The 26,482-nt window shown below is 45.6% G+C and overlaps 1 protein-coding gene across 2 annotated transcripts in view; it reads right to left on the reverse strand.

Annotated features, from left to right (window-relative positions):
• The window catches only part of LOC144688881 (phospholipid-transporting ATPase IC-like), a 102,519-nt gene that overhangs the window by 74,119 nt on the left and 1,918 nt on the right, over positions 1-26,482 (reverse strand). For both annotated transcript variants that reach the window (XM_078555889.1, XM_078555890.1), the window contains exons 3-8: positions 22,967-23,058; positions 14,767-14,880; positions 8,366-8,464; positions 2,715-2,776; positions 1,944-2,016; positions 1,781-1,851 (exon numbers count right to left, since the gene is read on the reverse strand). In XM_078555889.1, coding sequence (XP_078412015.1) covers positions 1,781-1,851; positions 1,944-2,016; positions 2,715-2,776; positions 8,366-8,464; positions 14,767-14,880; positions 22,967-23,058 — 511 coding nt within the window. The remainder of the gene's footprint in view (positions 1-1,780; positions 1,852-1,943; positions 2,017-2,714; positions 2,777-8,365; positions 8,465-14,766; positions 14,881-22,966; positions 23,059-26,482) is intronic.

Genomic DNA, 26,482 nt, shown 5'->3' on the forward strand with positions numbered 1-26,482 from the left:
TCAAGCCCCCTAAGAATCTTATATGTTTCAATAAGGTCACCTCTCATTCTTCTAAACTCCAATGAGTACAGGCCCAACCTACTCAACCTCTTCTCATAAGAATATCCTTCCATATCTGGAATCAACCTAGTGAACCTTCTCTGGACTGCCTCCAATGGCATTATATCTTCCCTTAGATAAGGGGGCTAAAACTGTTCACAGTATTCTAGATGTGGTCTAACTAGCGCCTTGTATAGTTTTAGCGAGACTTCCCTATTTTTATACTCCATTCCCTTTGAAATAAAGGCCAACATTCCATTTGCCTTCCCTATTACCTGCTGAACTTGTATGTTAGCTTTTTGGGATTCATGCACGAGGACCCCCAAATCCCTCTGTGCTGCAGCTTTCTGCAGTCTTTCTCCATTTAAATAATATTCAGCTCTTCTATTCTTCCTGCCAAAGTGCAGAACCTCACATTTCCCATTCCATCTGCCAAGTTTTTGCCCACTCAATTAACCTGTCTATATCCCTCTGTAGACTCTGTGTCATCCTCACCACTTGCCTTCCCACCTATTTTTGCGTCATCTGCAAACTGGGTGATACTACATTCATTTCCCTCATCTAAGTCATTAATAAATATTGTAAATAATTGTGGCCCCAGCACTGATCCCTGTGGCACTCCACTAGTTACAGGTTGCCATCCTGAAAATACCCCCCTTATCCCAACTCTCTGTCTTCTATTAGTTAGCCAACCCTCTATGCATGCTAATATACTACTCTATGTTCCTAATTCCTATGTTAGTATGAAAGGCTGGGTATGGAATGGGAGAGTCTGGAGAAAAGAACAGGCAGAAGGCAGTCTAACAGTTATCTTTGGTTGCACAGTGCAGGGCATGTCATTATTTATCACTTAAGAGCTTCCTATGACCGGGTCACATATTGGGAACTCAGACGCAGAGGTGAGTGTGTTCCATTTATAACCATTGTAATTTTCTCTCAATTTATATGGGTTGTAAACTAGACATGCTGACCTTTGCACTTGAATTCCTGATATCTGTTCCTTTCACAAGAAGCTCTGCACTGAAATGATCAAATCTCCAAAGTTAACCCTAAATGCACCGTACAGGGAATATCTTGTACACATCTATGCAAATGGCCAAAATAGTCTGTATCCATCTAGGCAATGGGTATCATTGCTGAGAACTGGAACATTTCAGCAAAGAAATTGCTCCTCAAATCATGAATTGAAGAGTGTTAAAAGAAAATAGCACAATTAGGTAACAGCTTTTATAATAAGAAGGTAATAGAATTGTGGAAAAAATTACCAGAGTTTGAACAGAAAATAATGGCGGACAGGTCTGGAGGAAGTGGGATATTGAGCTAATTGTCCCAAAGTACAATAAAGAAACTTGTGGCTGGTTGGGAAAGATAGGCGAGCTGGACCAATGCTCTTCTACTGCCCAGAATATTATTAGTCGCCGTGACTTAAGTAAGTAAATTGTGTTCCTGGGACAAGCGTGTACTATTCATATTGAGCAGGTTTCTCAGCAGCTCGAATTGGAGACTCTTAAGCATGGTGATGCATGGGTTTCTGAATGTGTCAGACACACCACTGACCAGAGACAAATGTAGCTAAGAAATTGAAACCAACTTAACGTCATTAATGATTTAGCTGTGCACTGGGAATGTTCCCTGTAGCAATATCGCTGTCAGGATAGGAAGCAGAGTTCCATAATTCCTGAACGCAACAAATGCAGGACAATTACATGTAAATAACAATCAGCAAATGTAGACACCTTACCCATCGATCTCAGCTGTTTCAACATAACACAGGCTATTTGGCTCCGAACTAGACAGCAAGAAGAGGTCAGCCTAGGAGAACCGCAAAAATGAATACTGTTTGAGATACTTAATCACTATAGCTGTGGAGAATTAATAATGGATATCTTTGAAAGATAACTCACCGGAACAAAGTCATCCTTCTTCAGACAAACCACATCACCTACTTGGAGTTCTTTCCATTTTGCAATCGTGAAGCTATAAAAGGAATAGGAAGGGTCATGAGGACTTGAAATGTCAACTCTTTTCTTCTCCGCCGATGCTGCCAGACCTGCTGAGTTTTTCCAGGTAATTCTGTTTTTGTTTTGGATTTCCAGCATCTGCAGTAGTTTTTTGTTTTTATATAGGTAAATCATTTCCATTTATATCATGCCTTTCATGACTTTAGGGCATCTCAAATATCTTCATAACCAAGGAAATACTTCTGAATTTGTCACTATTGCAATATAGGTAGTCTTGGCAGCCAAATTTCTTGCAGCAAGGTCCCTCAAACAGCAATCAGATACAGGCCCAGACAATCTGTTTTTAGTGATGCTGCTGGATACATTAATATTGACCTGGACACCTGGAGAACTTGTCTGCTTTTCTTCAAATAGTGCCGTGGAATCTTTTACATTCACCCGGGAGGGCAAGCTGGAGTTGGGTTTAATACCTCATCTGAGAGCATCTCTAACAGCGCAATACACCCTCAGTTACCACACTGAAGTATCAGACCAGATTATGTGCTCCATTCTCAGGAGAGGGACTGGAACCTCGAACCTCCTGACTCAGAGGTGAGAGTGCTAACACTTAGTCAAGGCTGACACCACATAAAACGCAATGGTGTGCTAAATGCTTGCTCTTGATACTCACTATATTGTGTCAGGGAATGATGGGCGTGCTGTTTGGCAGCTTACCTTTTCCCAGCAAGAACATCACATGGTCTGTTGTTGATCTCCCGGTCACTCTTGTGACGTGCCTAACAAACACAGAGCCAAAAAATTGAGCAACTCTACTTCAGCCTGCCAATGACATCTGTCTTTATACTGTAAATCATTACAAATTTAATAAATTGTCAATAATAAGTCAAAACAAAAAGTTTTATTTGTCTGTTAAAAGAATATATACACATATGCCAAGTTAACAATATTATTTGTGTTGATTAAATAAATAGCACATCTAATTGAAACACTGGAAGGTCCCAGTGCATTCCTAATGTGCTTCAGTAAGTGTAGGTCCATCATGTCAATGTCATTATAAGCAACATGTTATCTGTGACAAGTTAATGTGTATCACACAATGCAGCATGGACGATTGCATGTGTAAAGGAAATAAGCAATGATGAAAGGCTCAAGTTCTACAATCGATAAAGGAGAAAGCTGAGGAGGGATCTGAATGAAATTTTATATGGCATGACTAAAATAAACTCAGAATATTATTTCAAAATAAATCAAAGGAGGACCAGAGGGGATCTCAAAGTGAATTGGGGTGGGGGGTGTGGAATTAATACCACCCACCCTCGAGCTGGACATAGCTGATCGTGGAAAAAGGAGCCAATCTGCCAGCAAAAGCCTCTGCTTTTATCCAGCCACACTTCCTTCCTGTTGATATAGTTCATTGACACGATGGCCCAACTGACGTCCTTCTGTGCTTTAAATCCTATGTTCTATAGGATGAGTATTCCAAATATATTCTTTCTCTAGCAGGTTGGTTCCAAGAATATGGTATGACCAAAATAATTTACATTTTTCAGCATTACCCTCCTCCGTTTTGAAAACATTACCAAACCAGTGGCAAGACAGTAACATAGTGGTAATGGACTAGAAGTCCAGAGCTAAACCCAGCTAATGTTCTGGGGCTATGCGTCCAAATCCCAACTTCCCAACCATAGCAGCTAATAGAATTTAAATTCAGTTAATAAATCTGGCATATAAAGCTAGCCTCAGTAATGGTGACCATGAAACTATCCTTGATTGTCATAAAAACCCACCTTGTTCACCAATGCCCTGGAGGGGCACTGTTTCTGTAGTCTAGTGGTTATCATGTTTACCTCCTGAAAGCTCCTTGGTTTGAAACCTGATAGAGACACTGTTAAAACTAATGCCCTTGAGGGAAGGAAATCTGCCATCTTTGCCTGGTCTGGCCTACATGTGACTCCAGACCCACACCAATGCAGGTCTCTTAACTGAAATGGCCCAGTAAGCTACTTAGTTCAAGGGCAATTAGGGTTAGGCAACAAATGCTGGCCTTGCCAGCAATGTGCACAACCCATGAAAAAAACAAAAAGTCTGTTTAAATGTGATGCCTACTTTTCCAGAATTATGTTTGCCCATTATAGAAATCTACTTTTTAAAATTATACATGTTATATGCAGAATGCTAATCATAAGCCATAGCCTCTGTAAGAGATAGTTATAAGGCTATCCAATGATATGTAAAATTGTATATAAAACCATCTAGTATCAGAAATGGAATAAATGTAACTGAACACCAAATACTCAAAGAACAAGCGGACATTTTGAGTAAAGCTTGAGGTATATTGCAATCTCTAAAGAGTATCACTGAATAGGTTGCAAAATCTTTGTTAATCAGACAAATCTTTCATTTCAGACATTGCCAAAGTTCTAAATTGTCTGGCGTGGGCTTATCTGGACAGCACAAGAACATAAGAAATGGGAGCAGGAGAAGACCATACAACCCATCGAGCCTGCTCCACTATTCAACATGATCATGGCTGACCTTGGTCTGCAGTTCCACTATCCCACCCACTTCCTATATCCCTTGATTCACTGGGAGACCAAAAATCCATCTCTCTTAGCCGTGAATATATCCAATGATGGTGCATCTGGAGTAGAGAGTTCTGAAGAAACACAGCCTTTTGAAGGAAGAAATTTTTCCTCACCTCAGTACTAAATGATCAGACCCTTATCCTGAAATGTGCCCCCTTGTTCTAGATTCCCCGGCCAAAGGCAACGAAGTCTCAGTCTAGGGAATCTAGGGAATTTTGAGAAATCATAGCTAGCACATCCACTATCTCTGCAGCTATCTCTTTTGGAACCCTAGGACCAGGTCCTGGGGATTTGTCAGATTTTAGTCCTTTGAGTTCTCCACTTTTTCTCTGCTGAAATTAATTACCTTAGTTTCCTTAGTCTTATTAGCCCCTAGGTTACTCTCTATTTCTGGTATGTAACTTGTGGCTTCTACTGTGAAGACATAAAATACTTCTTCAGCCATTTCTACGCTGTCAAGCCCCTTCCTAACTTGAACATTTTAATGAGATCACCTCGCATTCTTCTAAAGAATATAGACTCAATTTACTCAGCCTATCATCATAGGACAACCCCTTCATCCCAGGGACTAATCTAGTGAACTTTTGCTGTACTGACTCCAATGCAAGTATATCCTTCCTTAAATATGGAGGCCGAAAGCTCACATGTATTCTAGGTGTGGTCTCACCAAAACTCCGTACAATTGTAGCAAGATTTCTTTATTCTTGTTCACCAATCCCCTTGCAATTAAGGCCAGAATGCCAGTCGCTTTCCTAATTGCTTGCTGTAATTAGCTGGATGCTAACTTCTCGTGTTCCTTGTACAAGTACACCCAACTCCCTCTGAACATCAACATTTACAAGTTTCACACCTTTGAAAAAATATTCTGATTTTCTATTCTTATAATCAAAGTGAATAATGACACAATTCCCCACATTATACACCATCTGCCACCTTGTTGACCACGCACTTAACTTGTCTATATTTCTTTGCAGCCTCTTTGTGTCCTCCTCACAGCTTGCATCCCCATCTAGCTTTGTATCAGCAAACTTAGATACATTACTCTTTGTGTCTTCATCCAAGTCATTAATATAGATCGTAAATAGCCGAGGGCCCAGTACTGATCCTTGCAGCACTCAACTAGTCACAGCCTGCCAGCTGGAAAATGACTCATTTGTCCCTATTCTCTGCTACCTGTCCATTAGCCAAATTCTATCTATGCTAATATATCACTCCATGAGCCCTTATGTTGTGTGTATTAACCTCTTGTGTGGCACCTTATGAATGCCTTTTGGAAATCCAAGTATACTACATCTACGATTTTTCCTTTGTCTACCCTACTAGCTACATCCTCAAAAAAACTCTAATAAATTTGTCAAACAGGATTTCCCTTTTGAAAAACCATGTTGACTTGTTCAAATCATGTCATGCTTTCCTAAGTACATTGTTAGGACTTCCTTAATAATAGATTCCAGCACTTTCCCCATGGCTGATGTCAGGCTAACTGGCTGGTGGTTCCCTGTTTTCTCTCTCCTTTCTTGAATAGCGGTATTGTATTTGCTAACTTCTAAACCGCAAGGATTGTTCCAGAATCTAGGGAATTTTGAGAAATCATAGCCAGCACATCCACTATCTCTGCAGCTATCTCTTTTGGAACCCTAGGATGTAAGCCATCAGGTCCTAGGGATTTGTCAGATTTTAGTCCCTTCAGTTCTCCACTTTTTCTCTGCTGAAATTAATTACCTTAGTTTCCTCAGACTTCATAGCCCCTAAGTTACTCTCTATTTCTGGTATGTAACTTGTGGCTTCTAATGTGAAGACAGACAAAATATTTCTTCAATGTCTCTGCTTTTTCCTCATTCCTCATGATAACTTCTCCTGTCTCTGCTTCTAGGGGGCCAACTGTTACTTTAATTCCTCTCTTCCTAGTTATACAATTGGAAAAGCTCTTACAATCTGTTTTTATGTTCCTGGCTTGTTTACTCTCCTATTCTATTTTTTCCTTTATGTCATCTTTTTGGTGGCCCTCTGCTGGTTTCTAAAACATTCCCAATCCTCAGACTTACCACTGTTGTCTGTGACATTATAAGCAGGAACAGGAGTACTCTCCCAAGCACTACAGGGAATATTTAGGACTCCTCTGTCTCAGGATACCAGGTGGAGGGCAGTAGTCAGTTGGGCTAACACTTCCATTGGCTAAACACAGGCACAGAGCTCTGAGGAAGGGTCAGAGTTCAACCTTTGCAGCAAAGAAAGGACATGGGACAGTCAGATAAACCTTGTAAGGACGTCAACCACAAGGAATGAGAATACTCTCCCTGATATTAGTGCAGGTTCATTTCAGTGTAATTACTAATAAGAAAAGTCAGCAGCCCTCTAATGAGGACAGTGTGGTACACCATATTATTGTCTATGTTACGCAGAATTCACTGCAAATTCTGCTCATTCGCATTTTATTTGGAAAATAAATCAGCCTGTCGGTTTATAATTGCCTGTCCAGAAGAGCCAACAGTCCACTTTTAAAGGATGAGAGAAATGCACATCGAGGCATGGGCATGTTTAAGATAGCTAATTCACATAACAAGGGGTTTCATTGTTACAATGCCAGTATGTGGATTAACAGAAAATAAAGTACAGTCTCTTGTGTGGAATTGGAGTCATTATAGGACTTTGGCAGACCCTATTGTAAATGCTGTGGCGCATCTGTAAGAGGACGCTGAAGTCGTGAAGCTAACGAATGTTCACCTTTCACCATATTTGTTTCCATTTTAAACAGAAGTCTCTAGCACTGAGATCTGCTTTTGCAAGTGGAAGTTCAGGGATCAAAGCAAAATCAGTCTGGATGGGCCCTTCTGACAGCTATTGGTGAAATAACTGAATGCAGTGAAACGGAGGACCAAATATTTTCAGTGCAACATATGGAGAAGCAGGAGGTAGAGAAAAGACTGGGTTCAGAGACAGAAGTGCAAAGGGGCTAAGGATGGGCTGTTTTCATGTAGATGTTTTTAAACAGAAATAGTAGTAACAAAATCCTAACAATTATCAGAAAATAGTCCCAGAGGGCAGAAATTAATCCAGGTGACAGGGATCTTGCCGCTGGTTAGAGAGCTGGCGAGAACCCCAGGTTGCCTCCCTTGGGGAAAGCCTGCCGTGTTAAGTAAGTGACCAGCAGCAGGCCTCCCCAAGAATCAAGGACCAAAGGGGGCGGAAATCCCACCCCGTGGGAGCTGCCGGCCAATCGGAGCCCAGCAGCTCCTCATTGTCGCCAGCACCACTGGGGGAGCATTGGAGGAAGACATTAAATTCCACCCAAGCAATAACAGCTGGGGAATGCTGAAGATTCAATTTCTTGACCAAGATCGTGGGTTTATAACTTATCATCTTTAACACAAACCTAATAATAAATCGGAACTTAATACTTGGCACTATTTATGGTGCAGGATTTCTTATAATAGATGAGTGACAACTGTAACATTTAGTAATTTCATCTATGTTCCTGTCCAAGGATAATACAGCCTAGGCTGGGGAAGCTTACCTCTGAGCCAAGATTGGGATTTGAAAAAATATCCCTTGATAAAACCCAGAATTTGGTTATTGAAGCTATTGGTCCTCCTATTAACCATATGGTTGCATATTGGGTTAAAACCTTGGCTAAGGGTTTTGCCACCCGCCCTAATATCTCCTTTGGCTCTGTGTTAATTATTGTCTGATAACACTCCTACGAAGGCCTTTGAGACATTTTACTACATTCAAGGTACAATATAATTGTTGTTAGCTGATAACAGATGGAGAAGTACTCACAATGTCATCAATGATATCCTTAACTGCTGTTATTCCCAGAACAAAAGTGAGTGGAATCAGCGTTGTATACCAAGGCAAAGTAGCAATAGCAGGGATAGCCTAAACATTAGAAAGAACATACAAATGAGAAGGAAGGTATTTTCAAATCTGGCAACAGATTCCTGATAAACCTTTTGGTTTGTGTCCCAATTTCTCTCTCATCCAACAGGGTTTATATGGAGCAGCACTGAAATCAGAACCAAAAATTCTCAGACTTTCGGGATAACTCAAATTAATTTTCATTGCCACACATTTCATTCTGTACAGGATATACAGCAGAAAGTATTGGTTTCTCCAGCCTATTCCATAGGGGAAGATTACAACTCCCCTCTGATAGGGCAAGTGATACAAGATCCAACTTACCTTCTTGCCGAGGGAGGAGGCCGGGAACTCCAAGTCCCGGCGGGCATCGAGGGTTTCGCACATGCACGGATTGGGAGCGGGCGACACGTGCGCAATCCAGCATTTTGTAGTTCTTTAGGTCGTGCTTGGGCCCAGTGTGCCTGCGTAAAAAAGAAACGGCGCAAAAACTCTGATCATGTGACCAGGGAACAGGGCAACGTAACCAAGAGTCCCAAACAACGGACAGGGAGAGGGGACAGCGAGAGGTGCCAAGGAAGAGTCGCAGACAGGGGAGAGGGAGAGGCCCCAGTTAAGAAGAAAAGAGAGAGGAGCAGTGAAAGAGGCTCCAAGCAGAAAAAAGGGCCAGGGTTGGCAGACTTTAAATAATGCAGACTTGGGAGACGTCCTGAAGGTCCAAGAAGGCAGCAGAAGGTTGATGACTCTGTGCTGTGGGCCATCGGGGTAAAGTCACCTCTTGGAGCAGTAGTATTCTGCTTGGCCCGGCCGATGAGTTGAAGTTGTGCTTGTGAGTGGATGTTGAGCGCAGACGCAGGAATCCAGAGCAACAGAGTCTCAGGGGATGAGACTGAAACCCTGAGAGGTGGACCGTCATTCAGGCCGCCTGAGTAGGAGCAACATTTGGAGATAATTGGTGGCTTTCTTCTCTTAGCAAGTGTCTTGAATCTCAAACTTTGTCTACTCTAAATAAAAAGTTATTGGTCCCTAACCGAATCATTTGAGGGTGTGGTCCAGGGTCATAACACAAGTCATGATTACCTTAGCAAATTACAATACACTAGTTATTCTATTGAGAACATCCGCTTGTGCCCCACCCCCCACCACTACCCTGAACTGACCATTGTTTATTGCCTTAAAAAATTACAAGTGGCCAAACTGTACAGGGGTGCGGAGGGGCATATCGCTCATGCTTGCATTAGAAAAGTTGGTTGCGAGCTGACTTTTTAAAAAAGACTGCCCCACAGAGAGTGGGACTTCTGCCACTCAGTAGAAGGAAGTCCCACCCTCAAGAGCTGCTGGCCAATCTGATTGGCCAGTAGCTCTTGCAGTACAGCTCCAGAAATCAATAGTGGGTACTGCTGGAACTGCAGGAAGTCCCCCTGAAGAAGACAGTGTACTTTAAGGGGTTAACTAGAACAGTGTGATATGCTAATAAGATAGTACATGTTATTACAGTAAGTGATGCAATGTCTTATGATCTTGCTGTCTCTTACAGACTTCATGGCAAGTTGGAATCACTCCAAGATGTTTCTCAATAATGTGAATGTTTTCCTTACCTCAGCAGACTCTGTAAATATTCTGTGTGAGCAGAACAAGAACACGAATATTACAGACAGCATGGAGCTTGGAAATAGGTATGTCGGGCTTCTTTGGGCAGGGAGAGATCAGGCACCCTAGGGAGGGGTGTGTGGGGCGGAGAGGTTTTGGAGGCCAGTGAGGGGTAAGGTGGGGTAAATTCCTAGGAGGGCTGCCCCAGATGTGCACAGAGCGTCCTACCCAAAAGATGTACCAGCAAACCCCCGACTTCCTTCCTGCCCTTTCACCAACTTTGGTGAAATAAAATGGTCTTCCCACTCTCGCCTGCCTTCCACTGCCCAGCATATTAGGGCAGTGGAGGTGGATTGATGTCCTTAATTGGCCACTTATGGGCTTCAATAGGCCTCAACAGTGGGCAGGCTAGTGGACACCTTACCCATCCCACCCACCCCCTGTATTATGGGAACCGGGTTGGACGTGGGTGGGAACATGGTGGGCTACCCACCCATCATATCCTGTGTGCCTCCGCCCATTGAAAGCATGCCCGATGGGTGAGCTGTAAACTCCAGTCCAAGAGTCCTGCAGTGTCTTGGTGGGTATAGGTTCTACCTGATGTAAGGAGGTCTCAGTTTCAATCTGCTAGATTAGCTGATTTAAGTCAGGGCAGCAGTTGAAGAGGTTGAGGTCCCTCACTTGTAATAGCAGAAGAAAGAAACTGGCCAGCTTTGCCACTCTTGGTTGCCATGCAGTAGCCCCTGTTAGATGCTGCATGTGTTGGCAAGATCATGTCAAATATTATGCTCTTCATTGTCAATTAGCCTACGATAAAGGGAAATTTTGCAATTACCAGGAAGTAAGGAACACAGTGATTCATGCTCAATGATGTTGGCACCCCATTCTCCAATCCATACTTCTGTCAAGTGAGACTTCTCGCTGAGGGTGGTCTCACAACATTTACCCTATACTGCCTAGAAACATACATAGAAACATCGAAAATTCATGGGCATTGCGGCCCATCGTGTGTCAGCTGACCCCTCGGGGTTGCAGGGAGGAGAAGGCGGGTGGGAGGATGACTGCCGTGTATGGATCTATATTCAAGTACGAGTCAGTGGCCAGGGGTGTCCTCGGAAGATTCTTGAGCAAAAGATCAGCAGAGGATCCAGATACAGATGCCAAGGAGAGTTTTGGCTGATCTCCCACCATCGTTACAGCAGGAGATCAGGAGAAGCCCAAAGAAAAATTCCATGTGGGTCTCTTCAGAAAAAGAGCGAAGGGGAGGAAAACGTGGAATTGATCACCTGCAATATAATTTAATAAAAGTAAATGTGGAAAACTAGTCTCAAGCTACTGAAAGCACCTTTCAGTATGATCAATATAAAATATCAAGGTCTTGACCACAAATTATCAAGGCTGAGACTCTGGTGCAGTACTGAAGAGTGCCGTACTGTCTTCCCAATGAGACATTAAACCAAGGTCCCGTCTCCTATCGCAGGTGAAGATAAAAGATCCCAGGGCACTATTCTGAAGAAGGGCAGGAGAGTTATCCCTGGTGTCCTGGCCAATATTTATCACTCAATCAGCATCACAGAAACAGGCTGTCTGGTCATTTTCACATTGCCATGAGTGAGAATTTGCTGTGTGCAAACTTGCTGGTCTGTTTTCTACATTGACTACATTTCAAAAGTATTCCATTGGCTGCAGAGCACTTTGGGATGTCCTGTGGTTGTGAGAGGCGCTATGTAAATGAAAGTTTTTGTTAAGAAGTGCCATTTTGGATTATCTGTTCGTGTCCTTGGGTGGGGCTTATCTCTTGAATTCTGAGTCACTCTAACAGTCAGTTAAAAACATTCAATCAGCGATTTGAAAAGAAAAGCAACTGTGTGGGGAAGAAAATAGATCTGTATCACATTTTTCTAATTTATTTGTGAAGTGTAGGTGTCACTGACTGGGCCAGCATTTATTGCCCATCCCTAATTGCCAGTGTGAAGGTGGTGATGAGCTGCCTTCTTGAACCGCTGCAGTCCATGTGGTGTAGTTACACCCACAGTGCTGTTAGGGAGGGAGTGCCAGCATTTTGACCCAGCGCCAGTGAAAGAACAGCGATATATTTCCAGGACGTGGTGAGACTTGCAAATGAATTTCCAGGCGGTGGTATTTCCATGCATCTGCTTCCCTTGTCCTTCTAAGAGGACACGGGTTTGGAAGGTGCCATTGAAGACATTTTGGCAAGTTGCTGCACTGCATCTTGTAGATGGTGCTCACTAGAGGCTCAGTGTGTCAGTGGTGGAGAGAGTGAACATTTAAGCTGGTGAATGGGGTGCAGGTCAAACAGGCTGCTTTGTCGTGGATGGTATCGAACTTCTTGAGTGTGGTTGGAGCTGTACCTACCCAGATGAGCGGAGAGTATTGCATCACATTCCTGACTTTTCCTTGTGGATGGCGGACAGGCTTTGGGGAGTTGAGGTTAGTTGCTACAGAATTCCCAGCCTCTGACCTGCTCTCGTACGCGAATATCGGGTGAATTTCCTTGTTGTTTCTGGTGTTTTAGCTGTGCCGAGGCAGTATAGGAATGAGCATTGGGTCAAATTCATTTCAAATCCATGTGTGCCTTTAAAACACTGCTCCCACGTTTACTTGGCCTTCCTGAGCTTCCCTGCAATCTGTCTGTCAAGTCCCCACAGCCTTATTTACACATGCTGCTGCATGTTTCCTGAGTTTTGAATTGCTAATGGCTTCTAGTGGATTAAACTGAGATTGATGAAGTGCAGCCAATGCCAGGACCAGCTGGTCAAAGCAGAAGTGAGGAGTTTCTGGTACAACAGAGTCTGGAGATTTTGAATGCCGATTCCTGCATCTGGGAAGCGCTTTTTTTAGGGCAATTTTCTTTAGTTGCCATTCTGACCCCAGGCACTTGCTTCCACCTGCTCCACACGGAGTTAAGCCACTGGCAGATATTTGGATGCTCACCTCCTCCATGCAGCCAGGGCTCCTCAGCAGCAGGGGTGGCATCCCCCAGTGGACATGTCGAGAATGAAGCACCAGAAGACAGAGCAAAGGAGACAAGGGCAGCATTGACCACTGCGCGAGGCTTGTCGTCTGTGGGTCACTGTCCGTCTTTGACATCGCAGCCATATCTGCACCTCCACTTACAATTAAAGGGGCCTTTCCCCCCGAGCTGCTACCCATCTCACAACATCACCTCAACCCATTTTGGCTTTACCTGCCCGTGGCAGTAATTACCAACTGAATCATCATTTCAGCACTGAGTGCAGCCTTTCCCATATGACCCTCTCCTCAATGAATCAAGCATTAATGCACAGTTACTTTAATACAGTAGTTCACAGAATCTCCACCCCCCCCCCGCCCCGCATTTTTTCCTAATGCCATGCTTCCCCTGCTGCCCACCTTTGCCTTTTCATCTCTTAATGTGTTGCTCCTGGGACTAGGATTGTGACAGCTGGCTGGTTCCTCATGCAGTACAGAAAGGTCGTGGGGCTGAAGGGCTCAGGCTGAATGGTTTTTAAAGGCTGCACATGAGTTTCCATTCAGTTCAGTTCCTTACACTATTTTACATGGGTGTTCCTGCACCAATGGGAATTCAAATGAGCGAACCCAGGAAACCCTGGGTGTAATCCCTTCTGTGGGCCACCAGGAGGTACAAGTTTCTCTCTTAAAGGTGCTACAGCATCATAATTCATTTCAAGGAAATTGAGAGCCATAGATTCTCTCGATCTAACTGTGCACCCTAATAAATTTTACTTGACTTGTCTATTGTACATTATTTCTTCATAGATGGCATGGAGGCCGGAACTTTGCGGAGACAGCAGAAATCCCATTGTAGGGGCAGAAAGCAGGGGGCAACCCTGCTTCAGAGGATGATGGGATCTGGGACCACATTTTGCCAGTGGCAGCCAATCAAGTGGCAACCTATTGCGGATGGCCCACAAGAGCTGATGGCCCAGAGTGGTCACTGCTGGGGTTGCACCTGGGCAATGAGGGCGCATTGATGGTCGTGTACCTTCGAAGACAGATAAATGGTATCTGGGGATGTCGGGACCAGTCAGGCAGGACCTGGTAAAGGGGGATGGGGGTGTTGCTGAAGACCGGTAGCGTTGTTGCTGTGGGGTAGGGGGGCGGTCATTGCTGTCAGGGAACTCCTCCTTGAGCTAAAAAATGTCCAAAAAGGAGACAGACACCCCCAATCCCACCTCTTCCCCTGCCCATCCCAACCCTCCCCAGAGGGTTGCCAGGAAGCCACCAGGTTTCAGGGGACAGTCTTCTTACCCAGTGGGCAGGCCCCAGCCAGTGGTAAAGAGGCTAAATTGGGTTCCGTGCACGTGAGCTGTCTGCTACCTTTCCCATCGATAGCTAAATGGCATGGTGGTGGGAAGACATCAGACATACTGCCTGACGTCTTCCTGTGCCATTTTGCCAGCCCTCTCGCCTCCCCAAAGCACTGGTAAGATCCAGGCAATAGAATATCCATCCTATTCCACATGAACAAAACTTTAGAATTGGCTTTTGGCCCTGACCCTCATAAGCAATGATCTCTACCCACCTAAGGATTTACTCAGTGTTTAATTGGTCCCCATTCTTAACCTGTGATTGAATTTGGGTTACAGAACTATATTCCAGAAAAGAGGCTTCACAAAAGGATTACAATTCCTTTATTGTTCCAACCAATTTCTTCTTGAAATGTTGCCAAAATACAACCTATAGAAAGGATCAAGTCAAACGGCTCTTACCTGCAGAACACAAATAAGCAAGTAGTAGAAATTGGCAATTCGCTGGAATTGTTCAAACAGATTGCGAGGTAGAAATGTAATAATGTTGTATTTAGAAGTTTTAATTTCATTGCCCTGGAAATAAACATATTATAAAATGACAACTGCAAAATGGGTGTAACAAAAATATGCATTTTCATAATATATACAGAGACTGATTTGACCCTTTGTTGAAGGAAGTCCTCAGTTTGGCTGCCATTTTTGATTTGATATTGAGGAACTTTATTGTTAGTCAGGCAAAGTAACTCTCCAGCAGTGATTTTATAGCTTTCTAGGAATCTGCCTTATCTCTGTTTAACCTTTGTTTCTTTCCTGTTTTTGAGAATTACAACCCACTGGCAATTACTGTGAGAAAATAAAGTATGAAAAAAATACCTTAAGATATCGGGTCTATGATAACTGATAACTCTCTCTGTCTCCCTGGGTGGAATTTAATGTCCCCTCCAATGGCTAGTTTGGCAGTTGGTGGCATTTAATCAGGCAGAACGGTGCCCCCTTCCCGTCTGCTAACGGCCCTTAAGTGGGCATTAATGCAGTGGCGGGCGGGGGACTCGCCATGCAAGGAGCACGACAAGCAAACCTGTGTGCGACTACTTGCGGGCTCCCCGGGGTGGGGGAGGGAGGTTCCCTCATTCAAAGGCACTCAGTGCCTGATCGAGGGATCCAGCATCGGGAGGGATGGGGTCCCACTGAGAACCACCCCCTTGCCCTTACTGCCCATCCCTCTACCTGTGACCCCCCCCAACCCTGCAACACTCATCCCGCCACCACTCACCAGTGGACTGGGATCCAGCGATGATACTCGGCCTCCAGTAGGCGTAGCGCTAGCAGCAGCCACTGCCTCACTAATGGTGCTTCTGTTCAATTTAATTGCCAACCTTTGGCCAGCAGCTCTCGGTGGGCGGGGACTTCAGGCCCCTGTATCCTTGATGCCGGGTAAGGCACGCCACAGTCCAACTAAATGCATGATTGGAACTTAATACTGTGAGCCTTCCCAAAAAAAGGTGTTGCGGGGCTCTCGCCGGCTCTCCAGCTGATGGGCAACACCACCGTCACCTCCATTATATACCACCCCTGTTCTTTTATGAATACTCTATGGCCTCCTCTTGGCAAGGTTGTTGGTGGAGGCATTTAATCAGGTGGGTGGGCGGCGAATGGGAACCCTGGTGGCTTCCCACCTCCACCCTGCTTAAGTCCATGGCGACAAGGTCCCTAGGCAGCCTGCATGCCTTGCCGCCAACTGGGGCCCTTAATGGACTATTAATGCCCACTTAAGTGCCTCATCCCGCCACCGCTGGTATTAACCTAGGTAGTCACACACAAGATTGCTTGTCGCGCTCTTTGCATGGTGAGTGAGTGGGCAAGGAACTTTCCCTGTGGGGATCACACCAAGCAAACAGGCAGAGGGGGTCCCTCATTCAAAGGCACTCAGAACCTGATCAAGGAAACCGGCATCGGGAAGGAGGTGGGCCCTCTGACAGCCAGCCCCCTGCCCTCGCTGCCAACCCACCTCCCCGTGAACTCCACCCCACCACATCACTGACCTGTGGCCTGGGATCCAGTGACGATCCTAGGCCTCGAGTGGGTGTTGTACCGGCAACAGCCACTGCCCTCCCATTGACGCTTCCATTCAATTCATCTGCCGGCCTTAGATTGGCCGGTAGCTCTCAGCAAGTAGGACCTCTGCCCCTGGGGTCCTTGATCTTGATGGGTCTCCCCTAAAAAGAGACGATGCGAGGCTCTCACAATGGAAGTCTCGCCACCCCCGTCACCTCCAGTCAACAGCACCTTATGTTTGTCCCAGTTGAGTCAGGCACCCCTTTGTAGCCTGGAGATGGTATGAAATGTTTGAGTTGGAAAGTTCTCCACAACCATAACCTATGTTGCCCTCTGCACTGACCCAGCAGCTTTATTCAAATGAGGTTCCAGCAATTTATCACTCTCTTATCCTGCAACTTTACCAGTGCACTGGATATTTAAGCCCTTATTGTATCTGATAACAGTAATCTGATAAGTAAAACCAGGAATTATAAGTTTAAGCTCCTCCAATTCTTCATTGGGTTAACGTACTCTGTGACATGTGCTAGGTCATAAGCAAGAAGGATCCTAGGTTCAATCCCTACGCTGTTCTAAATTAGCCAATCACCATCAGGCGGTTAGTATGCTACAGTGGCGGACGGTGAAGAACAACAAAAGTAAGAAGGAGCGAAGAAGAAGCAAAGGCATTTCCCAGAGAAGCGGCAAGAGGCGTCTCCCATCTGACATGGATGACAAGGGCAGCAGCTCTTCGGACGATGAAGTGCCAGGGCGGCACCGACAGAAGAGGCGGCAAAGCTCCAGGGCGTTGGAGGACGAGACACCCGAGCTCCAGAAAATTGGAGACAACAAGGAGACCAGCGCACCCCAACTTTGCCTGCAACCTGAGGAGGCCAGTGCACCACAGCCCCTGGAATCTGGGAGCAGTGAGGCAATCATCGCACCCCAGCTCCAGGAAGCCGGGAACAGCAACACCCCAGAGGGGGTGAGTTTTGGAGAAGCTTCTCCAGCAAAGGTCATCTCAAAACCCGCTCTCTACGTGAACCTCCAGATGCCACCTGAGCAGAACACTGCCAAGGAGATCTACCTCAGCCCATCCAAAGTGAAGGAATTTGAGCTCACTACGGGTATGAAGGAGCAGACTAAAGGTCTGGGACTCTCAGAGACAGTGGGTTTGGTAGGAGAATAAATGCTTTAAAATGGGTTTAAAGATTGTATCCATAAATGTGCGTAGCATTAAATCTACTACGCGATGTGTTGCGACCTTGGACTACCTAGCCAAGGTCAAAGCTGACCTGTTGTTTCTGCAGGAGTGTGCGATACCGCACCTCAGCTCCTACAGGCAATGGTCACGATGGTGGTCCCATGGGCCATCGATCTGGTCGGGCGGAAACGACTCTCGTTCCTCCGGCCTGGGTATTCTGCTGCGGGGAGGCAACTTCACCGTCTCCGAGGTTAAGGAGGTGGTGGGCGGGCGACTCCTCGTAGCAGACGTAATGTACAAGAACGCTCCACTCCGGTTAATTAACGTGTATGGCCCGGCACAAGGGGCTGAGCGGCTGGAGGTTTTTCAGCAGCTCCCACTGCTGCTGGCGACCTCCAGGCCGGTCATTCTGGGCGGTGACTTCAACTGCATCATCGACGCGGCTGGACGATCCAGCAGGGCCGGCAGCAGATTGGACGCTACGTCCAGATCCCTGATGGAAACAGTTAAGGATGCCAAGCTGCACGACGTCTTCAGCAACCCTGCAGACGGAGCGCAGCGTAGATACACCTGGTCGCGGCCAGACGGGTCCATTCATTCCAGGATAGACTTCCTGTTTGTGTCCCGTGCATTCACAGTCAGATCCACCGAGGTCAAGCCGGTGTTCTTCTCTGACCACTGCCTCCTACTGGCGGACTGCCACTTGGAGAAGGACCTGAGGGTGGGCAGGGGGGCATGGAAGCTAAATGTGCAACTGCTGACCCCAGAGAACATTGAGGAGCTCAAGAGGGATTACAAAGGTTGGAGAACCGTGAAACCCCTCTTTGAGTCCCTGACACACTGGTGGGAAGAGATCAAGGGAAGCATCAAGAGGTTTTTCATCCTCAAAGGCACCCAAAAAGCTAGAAAGGAACAGAGGGAAATGTCCCGACTCCAGCAAAACATGCAGAATCTGCTGCGGCTGCAGTCGATGGGGGTCGATGTCAAGGAGGAGCTCCAAGAGGTGAAGAGCCAGCAAGCCTCGCACTTTGCCTCGGAGGCCTCCAAGATCATCTTCCGTTCCAGAGTCCGCTCCGTGGAGCAGGATGAGACGTGCTCACGTTTCTTCTTCCAAAAGGTACACAGAGAGAGCTCTGTGATCAGCAGCCTGAAGGAAGAAGACGGCTCAGTAAAGTCATCACGGTCTGACATTTTGAGGATCAGCAAATCCTTTTATGCCGGATTGTATGACGTGAAGCCCACGGACAGCACGGCCTCCCAGTCCTTCCTGTCCTCTATCACGGAGGTCTTAGACGACAGTACGCGGGAGAGCCTGGACAAACCACTAACTCCTGATGAACTGACTAAGGCCCTTGAGTCCTTCGAGAAGAGTAAAACTCCCGGGAGCGACGGCTTGCCGGCGGAGTTGTACTCGGCTCTGTGGGACTTGATCGGCCCAGACCTGCTAGGAGTGTACGAGAGTATGCTCCTGGCCGGCAGCATGTCAGAATCCATGAGGAAAGGCATCATCACCCTCATCTACAAGCACAAGGGGGAAAGGGAGGAAATTAGAAATTGGCGACCCATTTCACTGTTGAATGTGGACTATAAGATTCTGTCCAAGGTCATCGCCAATCGGGTCAAATCCGCTCTGGAATTGGTGATTCACCCTGACCAGACCTGCTCTGTGCCAGGCAGGAAGATCTCTGACAGCCTCGCGCTGCTCAGGGATACGATTGCCTATGTACAGGACAGGGGTGTGGATACCTGCCTCATCAGCTTGGATCAGGAGAAGGCCTTTGACAGAATATCGCACACCTACATGGGGGATGTGCTCTCCAAAATGGGGTTTGGGGAGGGAATTCGAAATTGGATCCAACTGCTCTACACTAACATCAGTAGCGCAGTCTCAATCAATGGGTGGGAAACAGATAGCTTTCCGATTAAATCTGGAGTCAGGCAGGGCTGTCCTCTCTCGCCTGCTCTTTTCGTGTGTTGCATAGAACCCTTTGCCGAGTCCATCAGGAAGGATCCGGGCATAAGAGGAGTGACGATCCCAGGCAGTGGAGGCACTCAGGTAAAAGCCTCCCTGTACATGGACGACGTCGCCGTCTTCTGCTCGGATCCGCTGTCGGTGCGCAGACTGATGCACATCTGCGACCAGTTCGAACTGGCCTCGGGAGCCAAGGTAAATCGTGGGAAGAGCGAGGCCATGTTCTTTGGGAACTGGGCTGACCGATCCTTTGTCCCCTTCACTGTCAGGGCTGACGGCCTGAAGGTGCTGGGGATATGGTTCGGAGGGACCAGGGCATGCGTTAGAAACTGGAAGGAGCGAGTGGCTATGGTGAAAAGGAAACTGGGCATGTGGGAGCGACGCTCCCTCTCCATTGCGGGTAAGAACCTGGTCATCAGGTGTGAGGCACTCTCGCTGTTGCTGTACGTGGCGCAGGTCTGGCCCATTCCAGACTCCTGCGCGATGGCGATCACTCGAGCCATCTTCCGCTTTATCTGGAGGTCGAAAATGGATCGTGTCCGCAGGGACACGATGTACAAGCCTCTAGATAAAGGGGGAAAAAACGTACCCAACATCGCCCTCATACTGATGGCCACCTTTGTGTGTGGCTGCATCAAGCGGTGCGTAGACCCTCAGTACGCAAACACCAAGTGTCACTACGTGCTGAGGTTCTACCTGTCCCCGGTGTTGCGAAGGATGGGTCTGGCCACGCTGCCGCGGAACGCTCCAAGTAGTTGGACCGTGCCGTACCATCTGTCCCTGGTGGAAAAATTTATGCAGAAAAACACCTTTGACCACAAGTCCATCAGGCAGTGGTCAGCACGTAACGTCCTAGAGGCCCTGAGGGAAAAGGAGAGGGTGGACCCTGTGGGATGGTTCCCCGAGCAGACTGTCAAAGTCATTTGGCAGAATGCCTCATCGCCAGAACTTTCCAACAAGCACCAAGACGTAGCTTGGCTGGTGGTGAGAAAGGCCCTCCCCGTCAGATCCTTCCTACACGCCAGGAGGCTCACCCCCTCTGCACGTTGCCCTCGAGGTGGCTGTGGTGGGGAAGAGACCGTTGTTCACCTCCTTGTGGATTGTGCCTTTGCAAAGAAAGTCTGGAGAGAGATGCAGTGGTTGCTGTCGAGGTTCATCCCGAGCAGTTCTGTGACACAGGACTCTGTGCTCTACGGGCTGTTCCCAGGGACACACACCGAGACAAAAATCAACTGCAGCTGGAGGATCATCAACTCGGTGAAAGACGCGCTTTGGTCTGCCCGAAACTTGTTGGTCTTCCAGCGCAAAGAGTTGTCCCCGACCGATTGTTGCGGACTGGCACAGTCCAAAGTCCAGGACTACGTGCTGAGGGACGCACTAAAGCTTGGGGCAGCTGCCGCAAAGGTGCAATGGGGAAGGGTCGCTGTCTAAGACCTTTCTGCCACAGCGCACCGAGAGACTGGGAACTGTTTAGAGCCCCTCGGGCTGTACAGCTCAAAATGAAAGGCTGTAAATGATTGTAATATTGTTTGTACTGATGCACCTGGTGATACATTTTGTAAAAGTTTAACCGGGATTGTACCCTTGTAATGGTGTTTTTGAAATGGTTTGGAATGTGATTGAAGATATTTTATGAATAAAGTATATTTTTACAAAAAAAAAAAAATCTGTTCTTATCAGTTTCACCTCCTTGTGGATTGTGCCTTTGCAAAGAAAGTCTGGAGAGAGATGCAGTGGTTGCTGTCGAGGTTCATCCCGAGCAGTTCTGTGACACAGGACTCTGTGCTCTACGGGCTGTTCCCAGGGACACACACCGAGACAAAAATCAACTGCAGCTGGAGGATCATCAACTCGGTGAAAGACGCGCTTTGGTCTGCCCGAAACTTGTTGGTCTTCCAGCACAAAGAGTTGTCCCCGACCGATTGTTGCGGACTGGCACAATCCAAAGTCCAGGACTACGTGCTGAGGGACGCACTAAAGCTTGGGGCAGCTGCCGCAAAGGCGCAATGGGGAAGGGTCGCTGTCTAAGACCTTTCTGCCACAGCGCACCGAGAGACTGGGAACTGTTTAGAGCCCCTCGGGCTGTACAGCTCAAAATGAAAGGCTGTAAATGATTGTAATATTGTTTGTACTGATGCACCTGGTGATACATTTTGTAAAAGTTTAACCTGGATTGTACCCTTGTAATGGTGTTTTTGAAATGGTTTGGAATGTGATTGAAGATATTTTATGAATAAAGTATATTTTTACAAAAAAAAAGTATGCTACAGTTGTCCTTGAGATTAGGGAGAGTAGAAGAAAAATAAATATCCAGAACAATCCCTCTTGTGCTCAGCAGGGGTACCTCAGGCTTGTATGGCCTCTGACACACAAGATTCTAGCTCACACACGGAGAGTGACTGTACCAGAGAAACTACTGGTGACTGTGGAACTGTAGCCCAGGTGAGCGAGTGAGGTGGTGGAATACAGCTTTTGTGCTCTGTACTTTACACAGTCACGTTGCACTGACTCCGATTAATCAACAATTGATCAATGTGCAGCCATAATGGGCAGGTAATTTGGAGGTAATCCGTGTAAGTAATTTTTAATAACAATGTAAATAAAGCCCTAGATGAATTACTCTGGTGGTCTGCTTGCATTATGTCATTCTGCACTCTACAATTCTACATCTAGAAACAAGATCTGGGAAAAGATGGAGTTACTGAGGGTAATTGCCCAGGTTAGTGATAACTTCATGCTGGAAATGTGAACCAGGTAAATTATCCCATTGTTTCTGTTTACCCATACACTAGATCCACCAATAATGTATTAAAACTGAACTGAAAGCTCTAATCTTTGAAACAACTGATTGCATTCAGTTCTAACTATAAAGCCATTAGATTTATACAGCATCTCAGACAAGGTTTCATGCAATCTGATGCTGTTTTATACACTTATGTACTTGGTGCTGCTTTAACAGGTCTACAGTTCTGCTTTCAGGATAAAGGAGGCGGTGCATAGATAAAACTCTCCATGATTTGAACTATAGAAGCAGCAAAACATACAGACAGGCGAGTGAAGGCTCTGGTCTACAATTAACCATGTGGGTCACCCAGACGTCTCAAGTCCCTTAGCAACTGTTACAGGTCAAACACAGAAAAATACTTCTGGAGTCGTTACATTTGTCTTCGCATCTGCATAAATACAGTTACATTCAATTTTAAATACTTGGAAATGTAATTATTGAGAACATAGATCAGGAGTTTCCTTGGAAATGCCCCCATAACATTGCTGGAAGTGGAGCTGAAACCCCGAATACACTATTTAACCAGGAGCAACTCCGAGAGAATTCCTGGCCATAAGATGAGGTTATGTGTTGGGCTCAGCACCAATGGCTTACTATCATGAAATATTGAACGTGAGTTAGTCAGTATGGGCCATTCCCCATAAAAATTAAGAAAGAGACTTACAGCATATTTCCTTTTCTTAAAACAAAGGAAGAAAGGTTCCTTGATTTGAGCATGGTATCTCCTGTTGTTAGCTTTGACTTCCCAGGTATTGTCTGGAAAGTAGAAAATTGACATGCATTCAGTTTGTGATTTATCTACTGATTTCTCCCACTACCTGCTGCTTTTCCTAAATTCTTTTCTCTTTATACTTGATTTTCTTTTCTGCGCTGAGGAGAGACACAGTTTAATTTCTAGAAATCTTCTATTGGCCAGTAATTGCAACGCTTATAAACTGCTTTATTCTGCTCATTAGAGGATCCCACTGCTCTCCCCACTGCTCACTCCTGACCCCCACTGCTGTCCCCTGCTCACTCCTGACCCCCACTGCTCTCCCCCCTGCTCACTCCTGACCCCCACTGCTCTCCCCCCTGCTCACTCCTGACCCCCACTGCTGTCCCCTGCTCACTCCTGACCCCCACTGTTCTCATCAATATCAGTTCTCACTGCTCCCCCACCCCATCCCCTTCCCTCTCAATAACAGTACCCACTATTCTGCCATTCTTGGTACCACCAAATGAAACACAAATGGGCAAAACAAAATAAAATTAACCACTGAAATGGAAACAAATGAAAACAGAGTGAATGAAGGTCAGTAACAAGGTATAAAGAGAATTTGTGTCAATTATTACAGCAATCACAATATCCATAGAAGTCCGGAATTTCACTTTTCTTACTGTGACTAGCACCATGAATGACCAATTGGTTCCAAGAGTGAAAACTGAATCCACACTCCGCCTGTTGTATGGGTCTACAACACCACAGGTACAGCATCATTCAGAGTCTTGTTCAAGGAACACACAGTATGTGGAGTAAGGTATATAGGCTACTATTTCAAAACTGATGTAAATAGTTTAAAATTAAGATGTAATAGGATATTATCTATAATACACTATTCCAAAGAAGAATCATATTCGACTCAAGACATTAACTCTGTTTCTCTCTCCACTGATGCTGCCAGACATGCTGAGATTCTCCAGCACTTTGTTTTTATTATTTATTATCTATAAAACGGTCAGCAACACCCTGCTGGTCCCTGAGGATGTATTTTTAAATAAACAGGCCAGCTATAATACTCTCCTTCGGTACAAAGAGACTACAGATGTGCATTAAGACACAGCACATAGCAGACACGTTGGATTGAAACCACTGCAACCGAATCATGGTAGGTCACCACAGCAAGGAAATCTTGGTCTGCTTCTTTTATAGTTAATTCTTCAGTGTTAGCAAAGAACTAGCCAACCCATTCATTTCTTTCTACGTTAAGCACTTAAATTTTCCTCCATTTACTTGGGCAGGCAGCAATGCGGAGCCAGCAGTATAACTCTGCACTGCTCAAAACTGGGAGTGATCTAAAATTCATACCACACTCAATGTTAAAGTACAACACGCCTCAGTGAAATACACACTGCCTGTAAAGTATTAGATGGCAGCGGCTTTGCGTGCTTTCTATACTACTGAGAGTATTCTAACCAAACACGTTAGATTAAGTGTCCAGTAAATTAGTGTAATGCCGTGCCAGCTACAGTATGTTGAGAACTAAAATCAAACAACCAGAATAAGAGTCTTATTCTAAAATGATGCTGTAATTCACACCACTTTCAAACGAGTACAAAAGATGCAGAAGATGAATGGTATGACCTATAACTGCACAACAATTCAACCACGTGTATGTACAGTGAAAAGAACCAGGAAACCAACTTAGAACAGTTCAAGTGATTGCATGAAACAAGCCACAGTTCAAACCAAGGGATTCATCCTGAACTTTTATATCCTGAGCCAATTCACAGAGCGCTATGGAAACAAGTACCATGCAATGACTTCTTAGCTCTGCAATGTCCTGTTATTATTACTGATACTTTCAAAATTGATGCTGTTCATGCTTGAGAACAAATGTTGCATTAAATCTGCAAGAAAGCAATGATACAGTGCCTCCACTATGTGACCAGCCATAGGGGCTGGGGTGTTCCGGCCCCGACACTGGCAGACATCATCTCGGGCAGGATGGGAAAATTTGGAGAGCTGTGACTTTTAACGACTCTCCAAATTTTCCCGTCCTGCCCACGAAGATGCCTGCCAGTGTCGGGGCCGGAAAGTTCCGCCCACAGACTCTGAAAAATATCTCCCTGGTATTTTCCTGTGGGGTTTCTCACATCGTGTAAGCTGTTATAAGCCTCCACCAGCACCGTTCTGTGACAGACTGCTGGGAGGGGCGCAGCTGCATCCACAGTCATTAGTCATGTCCTTCCCCTTGTTTCTTGGAGAAGAACAGCCAGCTTCTGCTTGGCGCTTGGCCAGCCTATAACCAAGAATTTGCTAGGGGTGTGAACTGCTTATATGCAATCTGCACCCCCAACACTCCATGGTACAGGTGCACCATGTTAAGCATTCGCTTTATCGAGAGAGTCTGAAAAGCTGTGCTAAACTTAGGCTTTTTTAATGTCACAGAGCTTGCAGTACGACTGAGGGTTGCTGCTGTTGCATTTAAAATAGTAGAATGAGTCAATCCAGCATGCTATGAATAGCATTTTGAATCCTTGTAATCACATTACTTTTATATGGCACCTCCACTGCAGCTAATTAAGTACTTTTCTTTTTGAAGTCTGGCCACTGTTATAAAGTAGCAATATTGTAGCAAATTTGCACACAGCAAGGTCCCGCAAATGCCAATGTGATAATAACCTGATGATCTGTATTTAGGTGATAGTTAAGGGATACATTTTGGCCAGGACACTAGGGAGAACTCTCCTGATCTTCTTCAAAATGGTGTCATTGGACTTTTTTGAGGCCATCAGAGATGGCAGATAGGGCCATGACTTAAAGTCTAATCTGAAAGACAACACTGCACTACACCGGAATGTCAGCCTAGATTTTGTGCTGAAATCCTTTGAATCCACAACCTTTTGACTCAGAGTCAAGAGTGTTTTCACTGAGCCATGGATACAGCCCTATATGGAAGAGCTAGTTGAAGTAATTCCATATTTGTTGGTATTCATGACATCACAAGTATGTTCTTTTCCCAGTGTCTTCAGGTCATAGAATCATAGAATAGTTACAGCACAGAAGGAGGCCCTTCAGCCTGTCATGTCTGTGCTGGCCCTCCAAAGGAGCAATTCGTCTAGTGTCACTCCCCTGCCTTTTCCTTTTCAGCTAATGATCCAATTCCTTTTTGAAAGCCTCAATTGACCCTGACACCACCACACTTTCAGTTTGTGCATTTCAGATCCTTACCACTCGTTGCATGAATTTGTTCCTCATGCTGCCATTCCTTCTTTTGCCAATGACTTTAAATCTGTGCCCTCTGGTTCTCAATTTTCCCACCAATGGAAGGTTTCTCCCTATCTGCTCTGTCAAGATCCCTCGTGATTTTGATTTCTCTTCTCCAATGAAAACTGTCCCAACTTCTCCAATCTTTCTACATAACTAATGTTCCTAATCCCTGGAACCATTCTCGATAATCTTTTCTGCACCCCCTATAAT

This window comes from Cetorhinus maximus, chromosome 13 (assembly GCF_964194155.1).
Source record: "Cetorhinus maximus chromosome 13, sCetMax3.hap1.1, whole genome shotgun sequence".
In the NCBI taxonomy this organism is placed as follows: Eukaryota; Metazoa; Chordata; class Chondrichthyes; order Lamniformes; family Cetorhinidae; genus Cetorhinus; species Cetorhinus maximus.